Source organism: Platichthys flesus, chromosome 9 (genome assembly GCF_949316205.1).
Source record: "Platichthys flesus chromosome 9, fPlaFle2.1, whole genome shotgun sequence".
NCBI lineage: Eukaryota > Metazoa > Chordata > Actinopteri > Pleuronectiformes > Pleuronectidae > Platichthys > Platichthys flesus.
The window spans coordinates 12,784,655-12,796,849 of record NC_084953.1 but is presented as its reverse complement, the minus strand read 5'-3'; the positions used below and the strand labels follow the sequence as shown (position 1 = coordinate 12,796,849).

The window sequence follows — 12,195 nt, the reverse complement described above, 5'->3', positions numbered from 1 at the left end:
GGGCTTCTCTATCACTGCATTCTATCACACTGTGTTTTCACATGCTGCATCGGCATTACGCTCCCCCTCCCATCATCACTGACATGTCATGGTACACTCTGACCAGAGTGCCAGCGGCCACTGTTAATGGCCTGTCTACCTAACTGAGCATTCTCTTACATTGAGGGTGTTACATTAGTGTTAGCCTGTTTGAAAGGCTTTTGTTTTCTGAGACTTGCTTGAGTAAACATCCATGCATCTCAAAGATACAGTTTGTCCTTGGCTTGTGAATGCACACACGTGCACACACTGCAATGCACGCACATAATCTCCCTTCATTCTCTGCTCCAGAGTTAATAGTGTGTGCTTATGCCAAATCTCTTTAGTCTGGCAGTTATTGGAACTAAGATTTTAATTAGCGGAGGTTTTAGAGCAGCCTGCACTGCATTAGCATTACAACAGGGGCACGTTTGAGGGGTGGACCGGCAGTAATTCAGGGAGTCATCTTCAGATGTATCTGCCTTGTCAAAAAGAGCAAAGAGATGACAATGTAAACTCAATAGTAGGTTTAGTATGTCTCCACAGTCTAGATATATAAGTAACATTTGATGCTGTATTATAGGACTTTTAAGAACATGAGCACACACTTTGTTGTCAGAAATACCTGCTGCTGTTGGTTTTAGGTAAATGATTCAATCATAGGTTTGGATAAGTGTTCGATGTAAAATGAACTTGGAAACATCTATAGCCGTCTGCTGCTTTACTATCCAAAACACAGCCAATAGCTGCTCATCCAAATCCTGCGGCCCTGTGCAAGATAATGATGCAGATTCTGTGAACGTTTTCCTTAAATCCAAACTCAAAAACAAACTCAACTAGATTAAATTTGCAAGGCTGATTAAAGTTTGAATAGAAATAGAAATCTGAAATCATCAGATATAAGTAATGGTATGTAATATATATTTTTCTTTAGTGAGGAACATCTTACATGTTCTTCTTGTATCCATGTAATTGTAGATCTGTTCTCCTTACAACCATCAGAACTCATTGCAGGTTCCAGTCTTTGGTTTTCCCACGAACATTTCCAGTTTAGAACAAAGGGAACCTGTTATTTGAGCGATCAGACAGACGGATGATGACACAGACGGATGATCAAAAAGTAGAGCAAACAGAAGCAAAAGATCCCCCAACTTTCCCCAAATTCCTTTAAACCAGCTGAGCCTGAATCTGAGTTCACACTGTTTTGCTTATGACTCACACTCTCCATAGTCGGTCCCTTTGCACCAGCTCAAGAGACCCCTGGCCGGTCTTCTCAGCTGCTTTCCTTGGCCACTTACTTCGCTGATGGAAATAAGACACTCATTGAGGTCAATCTGAGGCTTTGACAACTTTAAGTGAGATTGTTGTGAGTGATGATGTTGAATTGATAACCACACTTCCATTGCTTCAATTTTCGTAGACTAAGATGTTATGATTACTATGTTATAGATTTTTACGACCCAAGCACATTTCATGACCAGGAGGCCTTGAAAACCCAGGCCAAGACATTGGACAATCAACTATTTTCATCATTGTCTTCTCACAGCTCCTCCAAGAACATTGTGTACCTCACATCTACCCGTTCAATTGTTAGGAAAAGGTAAATCATAAAGGTGACAGAGCATCCGTCGTAAGGGCTGGCAGCTGTATGTTGTTTTCCAGTCTTGAGGTCAGAGGTGGAGGGGCAGGAAGGGAGGGCCGCTTGTCTTAGAACAAAAGAACGATGCTGGAACCTCACGTGTCTGCGACATGTGACCTGTGTACTGTATTTTTGGTGGGTTTTGGACATAAGATGAGGGAATGTGTGTATGTGACCCCTTGTGACAAACCTCTTTCTTATAGTAATGATGGAGAGTTTCCCCCCTTCCTTCAAGAATAAATAGCCTTCCTGCAGCATTGTGGGATATGAATGATTGGAGGAGACAGGCGTGATGGGAGTGCTTGTATTTGATTGATACAAAGAGCAATGAGGGCGCGTAAAATGACATCTGGCCACATTTATGAAAACCATCATGTGGCCAGAAAAAAACTCACATTAAATAATATAATAGTCGGTTAATTTGTGTCAACTGTTGCTTTCTCCACATAACATTACAACATCTTGGAGCTTTATCATCTACCCTTAAACTTAAACATGTATATACCACATTGTATTGGGCGGCATTGTTTTTTTCCCTTTCTTTTGCCATCAGCTGCTCTGCTCTGTGAGCATGAATGCATTCGAGTGTGCACATATGTGTATTTGTGTGTGGCTATGTGTACAGTGGCTCAGCTCAGTGCTATGCTGTGAATATGAAATAGGGCAGCTAGCATCTGCACTGCAGCCATCTTGCTCTGGCCCCCAAACTGTGTGTAGCACTCAGTGCAGCTGACCAGCATGTTGAAACACAGGAGTGTGTGTGTATATGAAGAGGAAGGAGGTGAAGTTGTTCACCTGTCTTTCTTTTTCCTCCTTATTTCTTCTGCTTTTCATTTCCAACGATGCCTTTTTGTACGTCTTTATCTGTCCCAGCGCATCAGTATTGTTAGCGTCTCTTTTATAGTGTCTGTTATCTATGATCCAGTCGGGATTCCAAAAGTTTCCATGATGTGTGGAACGATGACCTAGACTGGCACGTCATGGTCTCATTTGTCTGCTTCAGTAACATAATAATATGAAAAAAGAACTTCTCATAATAATGTAAAAGCTCTGTTTTGCAGCATTGCCTAATTAAAGAGCTGTGTTCAGCACTCTTTGCCCCATTGTGTCTGTCTCTCTTTCTCTCTCTCTCTCTCTCTCTCTCTCTCTCTCTCTCTCTCTCTCTCTCTCTCTATGTCTCTCTATGTCTCTCTTGCACTGTGTACATTTGGTGACCCATCAAAACATCGGTACAATTTTTGTCCATCAGGATACAAGACCAAGGTGTTAAAGTTTATTTGAAAAAATAATGAATTGACTTCTTATTGTTCCCTGGGTTCCCTTTTTCTAGTCTGCTCGGAGCTAATCCAACAACGCCTGTTTCGTGGCATCCCCAGCAAATTATTTTTCCAGTCGTTCTGGCTAGCTGAACTCAAAGCCCCTGAAACACAAGAAAGGCAGGAAAGAGGGAGAGAAATAGAGGTAGTGGGAGGTGGAGAGAAAGATGGAGTAAGGAAAGAGGAGACAGGAACGAGGTGGAATTTGTGACAATCAGCCCTTTGATAAACATTTTCTCTGTGTCCTCAGTTGACAGAGAAAATGAGACAGAGGACAATCTGAGTTCCCCTCTTTTGCCTTTGCCTTTCTCTCCCTCTCTCTCTCTTTCCGAGGCTAATATGAGGAGATAATGGGCCATTGAGGCAGAAAGGGAAGGTTTAGAAACACCATTTGGGGGACCTGAGTCCCCACTCAGGTCCCACTCAGACCTGGAGTAAACAACTCTCTCAGGCCATCTGATCACAAGTTGTTAGCTGCACCTGTACAGGTGTGAACGCACCCAAGACGCATTGTGATCCATTCACTCAGACCTCATTCATAGGCGGCCATATCCTTTAGCAGTGTAAACACAAATATGTCCTAAGCCTGATTGAAGGACGACCTACAGATGACACCTTCTGACTGGCTACAGTTTCTGAATGAACAGAAAATATTCTTTCACTTTAGTCTTTCGCTTCGCTTTCACATACATTGATTTCTTTTAGTGGCAGCCTGCCACATATTGATGCTGTGTTTTTTCTCTACTATTTCCAAAGGGTAAAATCTTTTTTCATTGTAGAGCTGTATCCTTTCTCGCTCTCTATGGCGCACACACACACAAACACGTTGAATCATCTGAGTCAATATGGAACCACACTGGAGCAGCTGCCACTGTTTTTTTTATTGTTTGATGCATGCGTCTCTTTAGGCATGACACAAACTCTTTAGGATTCACTGACCTGATATCAGCCCAGACATGGTACTGAGTCTCTTCAACTGGCTAAAGTGTTTAGAAGAGATTCCTGCCTCTTATATTGTGTTGTGTGACTGTAAATGAGTGATTCTCGGTGGTTGTGATGTGAAGGAAAATCATGAGGCCGGTGATGCAAGTGTCTCGCTCTCTAGATGGATGTTCTCTCGCTGCCTCTCTCCATCACCTTGCCACTGTCACCAAACTGTCCAGTCAGCAAAACCTGCTGGACCTGTGTGTGTGTGTGTGTGTGTGTGTGTGTGTGTGTGTGTGTGTGTGTGTGTGTGTGTGTGTGTGTGTGTGTGTGTGTGTGTGTGTGTGTGTGTGTGTGTGTGTGTGTGTGTGTGTGTGTGTGTGTGTGTGTGTGTGTGTGTGTGTGTGTGTGTGTGTGTGTGTGTGTACAAGTATCGGTGATCTAAATTATGTCTATTACTCTGTTACACTCCTAGCTTTGTGTGTGTGTGCATAAAAATAAACATATAGACACAAAACGACAAACACGCTGCTGCAGTCAACACAATCTCATTCTTTCACGCACACACACAAGAATGAGAATGTGTTGACTGCAGCAGCGTCTGCATAAGCGTGTGTTTGTGGTCGTTTTGTGTCTATATGTGATTTTAATGTTTGCATCCAGATGTCAGAAAACGTGCTGCCACCAGCAAGTGCTGTTGCTGGTGGCACAGTGACAAAATTAAAGATGTAGCTCTGAGAGAAGGTGGAAAGGGGGTTAAGAGTCTCTGGGCGTAACAGCCCTGCATGCCTCTATGACCTGTTCATGTAATGTTGCATTACACATCCAATCCCCAGCATTTTTATATCTTGGTATAATCATGCTTATTAGCTCCAAGATGCTGATGAAATTTTGGCCAAAGATATTTGCCACCGTAAATGACAATGTCATGTGTTGATACCATAAAAATATTTAAGTTTGGTTTCCTTTCCTAATGGCTGAGTGTGGATGTGTAGGAAAAAATGATAAGGAGTGGCGAGGTGGGCCATCAGTGTGAAGTATTGATTGTAGCTCCTTACTGACTGTAATGAGATCTAGTGGCTGTGGCTCTTGGAGGAGCTGATTTTTCACCTGGGGCTAAAGACCATGGCTGGGCGGGACAAGAGGGTCAAGAGGAGAAGAAGGGGAGAGGAGAGAGGCTTTACGATATACTTTAAAGATGAGAAACAAATGAAGACTAGAGGGGAATCTAAGAAAATGCCTGTCGGGAGCACGCAGCTAATTACTGCAGACAGTCTATGTCTGGACTCATCTCCATGGTAACAACATGGGCCAGCAAGGCTGGCCAGCACACAGGAAGAAACAGACGACGAAATCAATGAACAGACAGACAAAGCAGGGAGTGAAACCAGGCTCATTGAGCTTGATTCACTCTTTAATTTTCTTATTTTGCTATCAGCTTGGATTCATGTATGTGTATGGGTTCCTGCTTGTCCGGTGACCCCACGCTGTGACTTGATTAGTATCCATTTCTAAAGCAGCTGTCGATGATAACCTAACCTTGCATATAAAAGAGGATTGATTGGACGTCGCAGCAGCCGGCCTCAGATCAAGAGATGGTCCTGTGAACTGAATTTTGCTGGTTCGAATTATGCAGCAGTCTTGAAAGTTTGGGGTTACAACAGAGGTCTCTACCCCTCCCCCTGCAGCTTCTGTTGAATTGTCCTTGAGCAAAGCGAGAAACCTCTAATTGCTCTGATCAAGCTTTTCAGTGTCTGAGAGCAGCAGCAGAATGTGATTTTACTTGGAAGCGATTAAACAAGTGTGGTGAAAGACTCTACACTGAGGAGCAAGACACTGCTGACTACACATGCTTATTAAACCAAGGACATATGAAGACACTTGTTCATAACAGGTGTAATTATATTAGCTTGTTGTGGCATTGGCATATTTTTAAAGTTGTTAATGAAATAACTTCACTGACTTGCAACAAAGATGAAGATATTATTAGATGCTATTCATTAACAGACCTTTCTTCATACGTGGAGATTGACAGGAGGCTACCGTGTTGTGAAATGTACACGAGGCAAGTGCTACTATAAATGCTCTTGGCCACTCTATCGCCGGCTGGTCAGCAGGCTAAAGAAGCGAAAACATGGTGTTATTCTGCTAACAAAGGCTACAGCCATGGCAAACCCACGGACACTGTGAAGCCCCTCTGTAAAAGATGTTTGAAACATCCACAGAGCAAACTCCATGTATTAAAACATATAATCAACAAATCACTTTGCAGCACACAGACCACTGTTTTTATTACATTAACTGCGCCTTATAGTGATGAAGCTCAAACCCAGAATTATTACTCTGCTCACTATAGTGGTGCACTAAAGTAGACAGAACACAAATCACTCAATACACCTTGGCAGAGGTCTGTGCTCTGCTGGACACATTTGAGTGACAATTAATGAGAGTAATTACCCTCTCTCACCCCTCTCCTTCATCTACTGTCATCTATTACTTCATGACTTCTCCTGATGTTGTAGCTTGTTGCTGTGGTATTGTTACAGAGCTATTTATAAAGATATCTTGGAAGTCATTATTTCAAAACTATACTTGAGTTATGCTACGATCCTCTGTTAGTTTTTTACTTGCATTCATATAGTCTTACATTAATAAATTCATCATCAAATTCTGATTGACATATACTGTATGACATTTCTGGTTGTTTGTGTGTGTCAGTGTGTTTCCACTTGCCACATACAATGTGGTCGATAAACACCTCATGACCCAGTGACATGAAACAGAGCAGCGAACATCTTGGCATGGTAAACCGCCTAATCTCATTAGTGTGTGTGTGTGTGCGTGTGCGTGTGTGTTTGTGTGGTGTCGCTGCTCATGGCTGCCTCCGCCTCAGTCCTTGCGGACATGCGTAAATGTCTTATCCAAACATTTACCTTTTTTTGATTCAGGCTTCAGAGTGTGAGTCATACTACACACTGTAAAGAGACACCACCCAGTGTCACGGCCGTCATCGTCGTGGTCTCAGCCCCACAAGATTATATAAATAGTGCTGATGGAAAGGGGGAAAAATGTGGTGATACTTCTGACAGATATGTTTTTTATATAGTTCACTCATTCATATAGTGATGGCCTCACGCAGCTTTGTAACAGCACAGATGGATATTTGCAAGTTCTCATGAGTAAATTCATAGCCTCCTGTCAGGTTCCTGTGTTTGTTAAGGTGCTTGCATAATGGCTTCCCTGTATCTGTGTGTCAATGACCCAGAGAGGGAGTCGCTGCTGCAGAGTAAAAGGAAGCGTATGACAGTCTACTTCTCTTTTCATCCTTAAATTCCGGTCAGGATCTAAGCACCTACTCAGGGTTCCGCATAAAATCTCTATAATGAAAATGCTTTGTTGTCACCTCTACTTCACTCGTAGTGCAGTGAAAATGCAGTGTGATAAATCACTGTGCTTCCAACTGCTGCCAGCCTGCACCACGCAGTGAAAAAACTATTCACAAAAAAATAGGTAAAAGGTATGATAACAAAATTGTGTGATAAATGGCAAAACATCTGTAAAAGCAACAAGTCATTTGGGAATCACACATGTTAAAAGTTGGGGTAAAGGAGAGACACTGTTTTGCTCTACACATAAGGACAGGCAACTAGACAAGATGGGTGATGTTAAGCTCTTACTAAAACATCTTTGAACCCAATGATGGCTATCTACTGTGATCAAATTAAGCTCTTTCACAATGGTTCAATAAAACGCATCATTTTGATCAATTAATTGAACATTTTCGTGTAACCATCACTCCTCTTTTCTTCTTCACCTTTTAACTCTGCTCTGCTCCTTTGTTTTCCTCCCACCTGACCCCCCCAACTCACTTCATACCCCTCTCTGTTGCCTTCCTTTCAGCCATCACAGTGAACACAAACAGACCTTTGCCTTTGTTTGTGTGTGTCTGTGATGGTATTTGTGCGCTCTTGCTTTCATGTACATTTATGCTTCTGATGACAGTATCACTCTCGCCTTCCCCGTGATCATTTGTTTACACTGTTTCCCTCCCCCGTCTGCCTCTCCCCTTTACTCTCTCAGGGTGAATGTCTTACATCAGATCACTTGAAGCATTTATAGCAGAGCTTTTGAAGCTTAGGTCTCCCATCGTGGCCAAATACAGTGTGATAAATGGCAAAGTGTGTGTGTGTGTGTGTGTGTGTGTGTGTGTGTGTGTGTGTGTGTGTGTGTGTGTGTGTGTGTGTGTGTGTGTGTGTGTGTGTGTGTGTGTGTGTGTGTGTGTGTGTGTGTGTGTGTGTGTGTGTGTGTGTGTGTGTGTGTGTGTGTGTGTGTGTGTGTGTGTGTGTGTGTGTGTGTGTGTTCTGAGTAAATGCTCTGGGGTAAAAACGTGTTTGTTATTGTTCCGAGCACTTCGACTGCAGAAAACACTGCCAATTAAAGGGGAGGTTTTATGTGTTAAGAGCAGGAAGTGTTGCCGTGTGTGGCTTCATACTATTGGCTGCACAGCTTCTCCCATGTTTCTTCCCCTGGGGACTGAGCAGCCAGAGCTCTTTACTGCCATTGCCAAATGAAAGGTAAACACGGCACACCTTTGATCAGGATTTGCATTTAAAACCCTTACTGGAACTGTGTATGAGTGTGCGGCAAGCAAATTATTGAATGACACAGTGAGGTTTTACGTGTGCGTGTGTGTTTAGCTTAATGAGAGGTAAGCTCTCCAGGATGCTACTGCCACCTCCTCCTCCTCCTTGTTGTTGAAGCATGAGTGAAATCATCCCTTCATTCTCGCCTCCTTCCCTTCATCCCCCCAACCGGGCTGCATGAAAACAAAACAAGGCGTTGTATGAATGAAAGTGGGAGGGGCTGAGTGGCCTAGAAAGGCAGGCAGATAGAGAGATAGATAGTGGTGCAGGGCAGGGTGAGGCTGTGGCAGAGAGGACGGATAGAGAGGAGGACAGTGGAGTAGCAGCAGCAGGAGGAGGAGGAGGGGATGAATGAATGAGTGGAGCATGTTTGGCATAGCAGCTAGCTTGTGTAGCCCAGCACTAGCGTGAGGAGAATGGGGAATAAAGCTGCCGCAGTAGTACTCCATGCTGTACTACTTGCTGAGACCACAGTGCAGGCATCAGATAGAAACAGGAGAGTAACAGGGTGAATACAACTCGAAAGAATAATCGAAAGACAACAGAGCCGGGTGCATTGATTGATTATATATATTGCATGATTCTATTAACATAACAGGGGGTTGTAAACAACAGTTTTTCATGATCATCTATTGAATGGATTCGAGGTAAAGCTGATTTACTCGATCCACCTATCTCTGTTTTGGCCTCGCTCCAGTCCTAAGCTCATTGTAATTCACCCAAAGCAGCAGCAGCAGCACATTCATCTTCCCTGGCATGCTTGCTGCTTAGCTGCGTCTGCCCCCTGTCTGCCCCAGCAAGGCTAGGGTTAACCCTGGGCAGCTCTCCTCCCAACATGGAAGAGGCCATTGAATGGCTGCCTCCCCCAGCAAGCAAACACATTGGCTGAAGCTGAGGGTGGATCTGGGGTTGGAGCGGCACTCCGGCATGGATCCCTCAGCTGGAACTGGATCAGGGGAGCTTTTCTCAGCCCTCCCTGCTCTGCTATGTGATGCCTTGGTCACAGCATGTACACATACACAGCAGACAGAGGAGAGGGGGAGGGCTAGAGAAGAGCAATGCATTTTTCTCTTTGGGTCAGAGACGACTGTGGGTTTACTAGCTCATTGTAAAGAAAACGCAGTGGAGCGACCCCTGCATGAACTAACCTGGAAGGTCAAAGATGTATTTTTTTCTAGATTGGTCCTCCTGTCTTCTGATTTGACCTCCTGTCCACATATTGTCATTATTCTTTTCTTTAACCTTATCATCCCACCCCCTCCTTTTTCTCTGCAACCCTGTTTGTCCTCTCTGCTTTTACTCAGGCAGCATAATGGGCAGACCTCTCATGCAAAGAGGGGGGGGGGGGGGGTCCCTAACTGTATCCTTGGCAGGGAGGGCTCATGTCCTCACAGAAGTGGCATCCCAACATGACTGTCATACTGTGCCCCCAAATGCACTTTTCAACTATTTTATACCGTGATGCTCTAAGTGGTGCTCCTTCCAGTTTTGACGCCGCAAGGGGATTTTTAAATGCAATAAATTTTACCCAAGAATAGGTCGGATATTAAAACACTTAATCAAAATGCTCTCAAATGTGGAATTTTCCTTTTCGTTATGTCGTCTATTTCACCTATAAAGGACCTGATACAGGGCAGTAAATTCTTGGAAGTGTTTTTAGCTTTTATTTGACCCAGATCTGCTTCTTGCCCTAACCTCTCTGGCTCAGTTAGCACTTGATATCAAAGCTGACAGTGTAGTGAGTAACATGGTGAGAGACGCACATTAACACGCAGGGTCATGAACAGGAAACCCAGTCGGGGGTCAGATTTGGCATGGTTTGCTGTTTTTCTCTAGTGGATTCCAAAGTAAATGAAAGGATTAGATGTTTGAAATGCTGATGCTGTTTTGGTGTTTTATATTTTTTGATATTATGTTTTCATTTAAAGATGAGTAGCTGATAAACCCAAGGTGTTTGAGAGTATTTTACTCGCCAATAATTAAGAAATGTTACTGATGACCAAGACTGGAAGGTCAGTGCCTTGTATCAGGTGAGATCTAATGAGTCTACTGGACCAGGGCAAGGCAATGGCAGCTAGTTTATTTGATCATTGCAGGGCACAGGTCAAATCACAACTGATACAACCTGACAAGAAGCTGTTTGGCCAATTTAGCAATTTAAGTTGGAGCTGTGGATTTTCCCCTATCACTCACTCTTTCATGGGTATGAAATGTGAAATCTGTGCTTTTCCAGGTGAATGTTTGCAAGTCATCGCTGCAGCTTATCTTATTTTGTTTGTGAGGGTCAATCATTGTTTTTTAATGCAATGCTTTTGTTTAAAATTAAGTTGAAATGTTCGGCAAACCTTTTTGGGTGAAAAGTCATATTTCAGTATAACAGAGTTTGATGTAAGTACCAGAGTCAACAGTCCATCTCTCAATAAGGAGGTCACTTATCTAAATTGTTTGTGCTTTGTCATTATTGATGAATATTGCCGTCAGGGTCAAAACTTTGTTAAATTGCAGGGCTGTATTCTTCCTGATACTGTTCCTGGTTTTTCTTTGAACAACCACAACTATGAACACAAAAATAAAGCAACAGGGAGCCTAAAAGCCTAGCTGAGAAAACCTGTTTATAGCAGACCCAGACATGTTCATGTGTGTGAACATACACTCCTCCATACATGCATGTGGATCCCACGATGCTCTCAGATCAGAGCAAACCACCACCTGGTGGCCACTCTGACCACAGGGATTTTGCTTTTTCCGCCTCTTCTTGTTCTAATGTTGTGAGAGAAAAGGCTTTGCCTACATGCTGTTTATTTATTGATGTTTTGTTTTTATATTTGTGCCTTTATGTGCACATTTGTCTTGTCATCTCCAAACGCCATCTAATCTAATGAAAACACTAAAGGGGCCGACCAAACCTGATATTAACCACCTCTTTTTCTTTCTTTTCTCCCTCTCCTCCTTCTCCTCAGTGTGCTTGGACAACTGTAAACATGGTGGGTGTAACCTCAAGGGCCAGTGCTGCGACCACCAGTGCCTGGGTGGCTGTACTGAGCCAGGTAATGCAAGTAGCTGTGTGGCCTGCAGGTTCCTCCAGCATGGGAACACCTGTGTGGAGAAATGTCCTGCTGGATACTATGTCTTCAGGGGCTGGCGCTGCGTCAGCTTCTCCTTCTGCCAGGTTCGTAATAACTAGGATTAAAGATGAACTCATTTAATATTTAGCACAAATGAACTGAACACAGCTGCTAAACATGTTTATATGTTTTTGTTTATGTTTTAAAATTCAGGACCTTCACAACCAGTGTAAGCAGACTAAGAAATTGAACCAGGATCGAGAGTTGAGCTGCAACGAATACGTCATCCATAATGGGGCCTGTATTCCAGAGTGTCCTTCTGGATACACCACTATAAACTCCACTACGTACGTCTGGCACACACACAAGCACACATGCGCACCTTTAATGCCACCATCAACACTGCCGATGATGAAGGTGGCTCCTTCATCACAGGATCGCACGAGAATACATAATTTCATACGCAAAGAGCTCTTTAATCAGTTTCTGTAAATGAGTCCCTGGTGTTTTCACAGCCTCCATCACATTCTGTTCTCAGCGATTACAAAGCTGCATCAAGTCGAAGCACAGAACCAAACATAAAAGAACAA

At 43.4% G+C, this 12,195-nt stretch overlaps 1 protein-coding gene across 1 annotated transcript in view; it reads left to right on the top strand.

The window, feature by feature from the left end:
• The window catches only part of insrb (insulin receptor b), a 77,352-nt gene that overhangs the window by 40,095 nt on the left and 25,062 nt on the right, over positions 1–12,195 (top strand). Inside the window, exons 3-4 of the mRNA XM_062395604.1 lie at positions 11,501–11,709; positions 11,819–11,952. Coding sequence (XP_062251588.1) covers positions 11,501–11,709; positions 11,819–11,952 — 343 coding nt within the window. The remainder of the gene's footprint in view (positions 1–11,500; positions 11,710–11,818; positions 11,953–12,195) is intronic.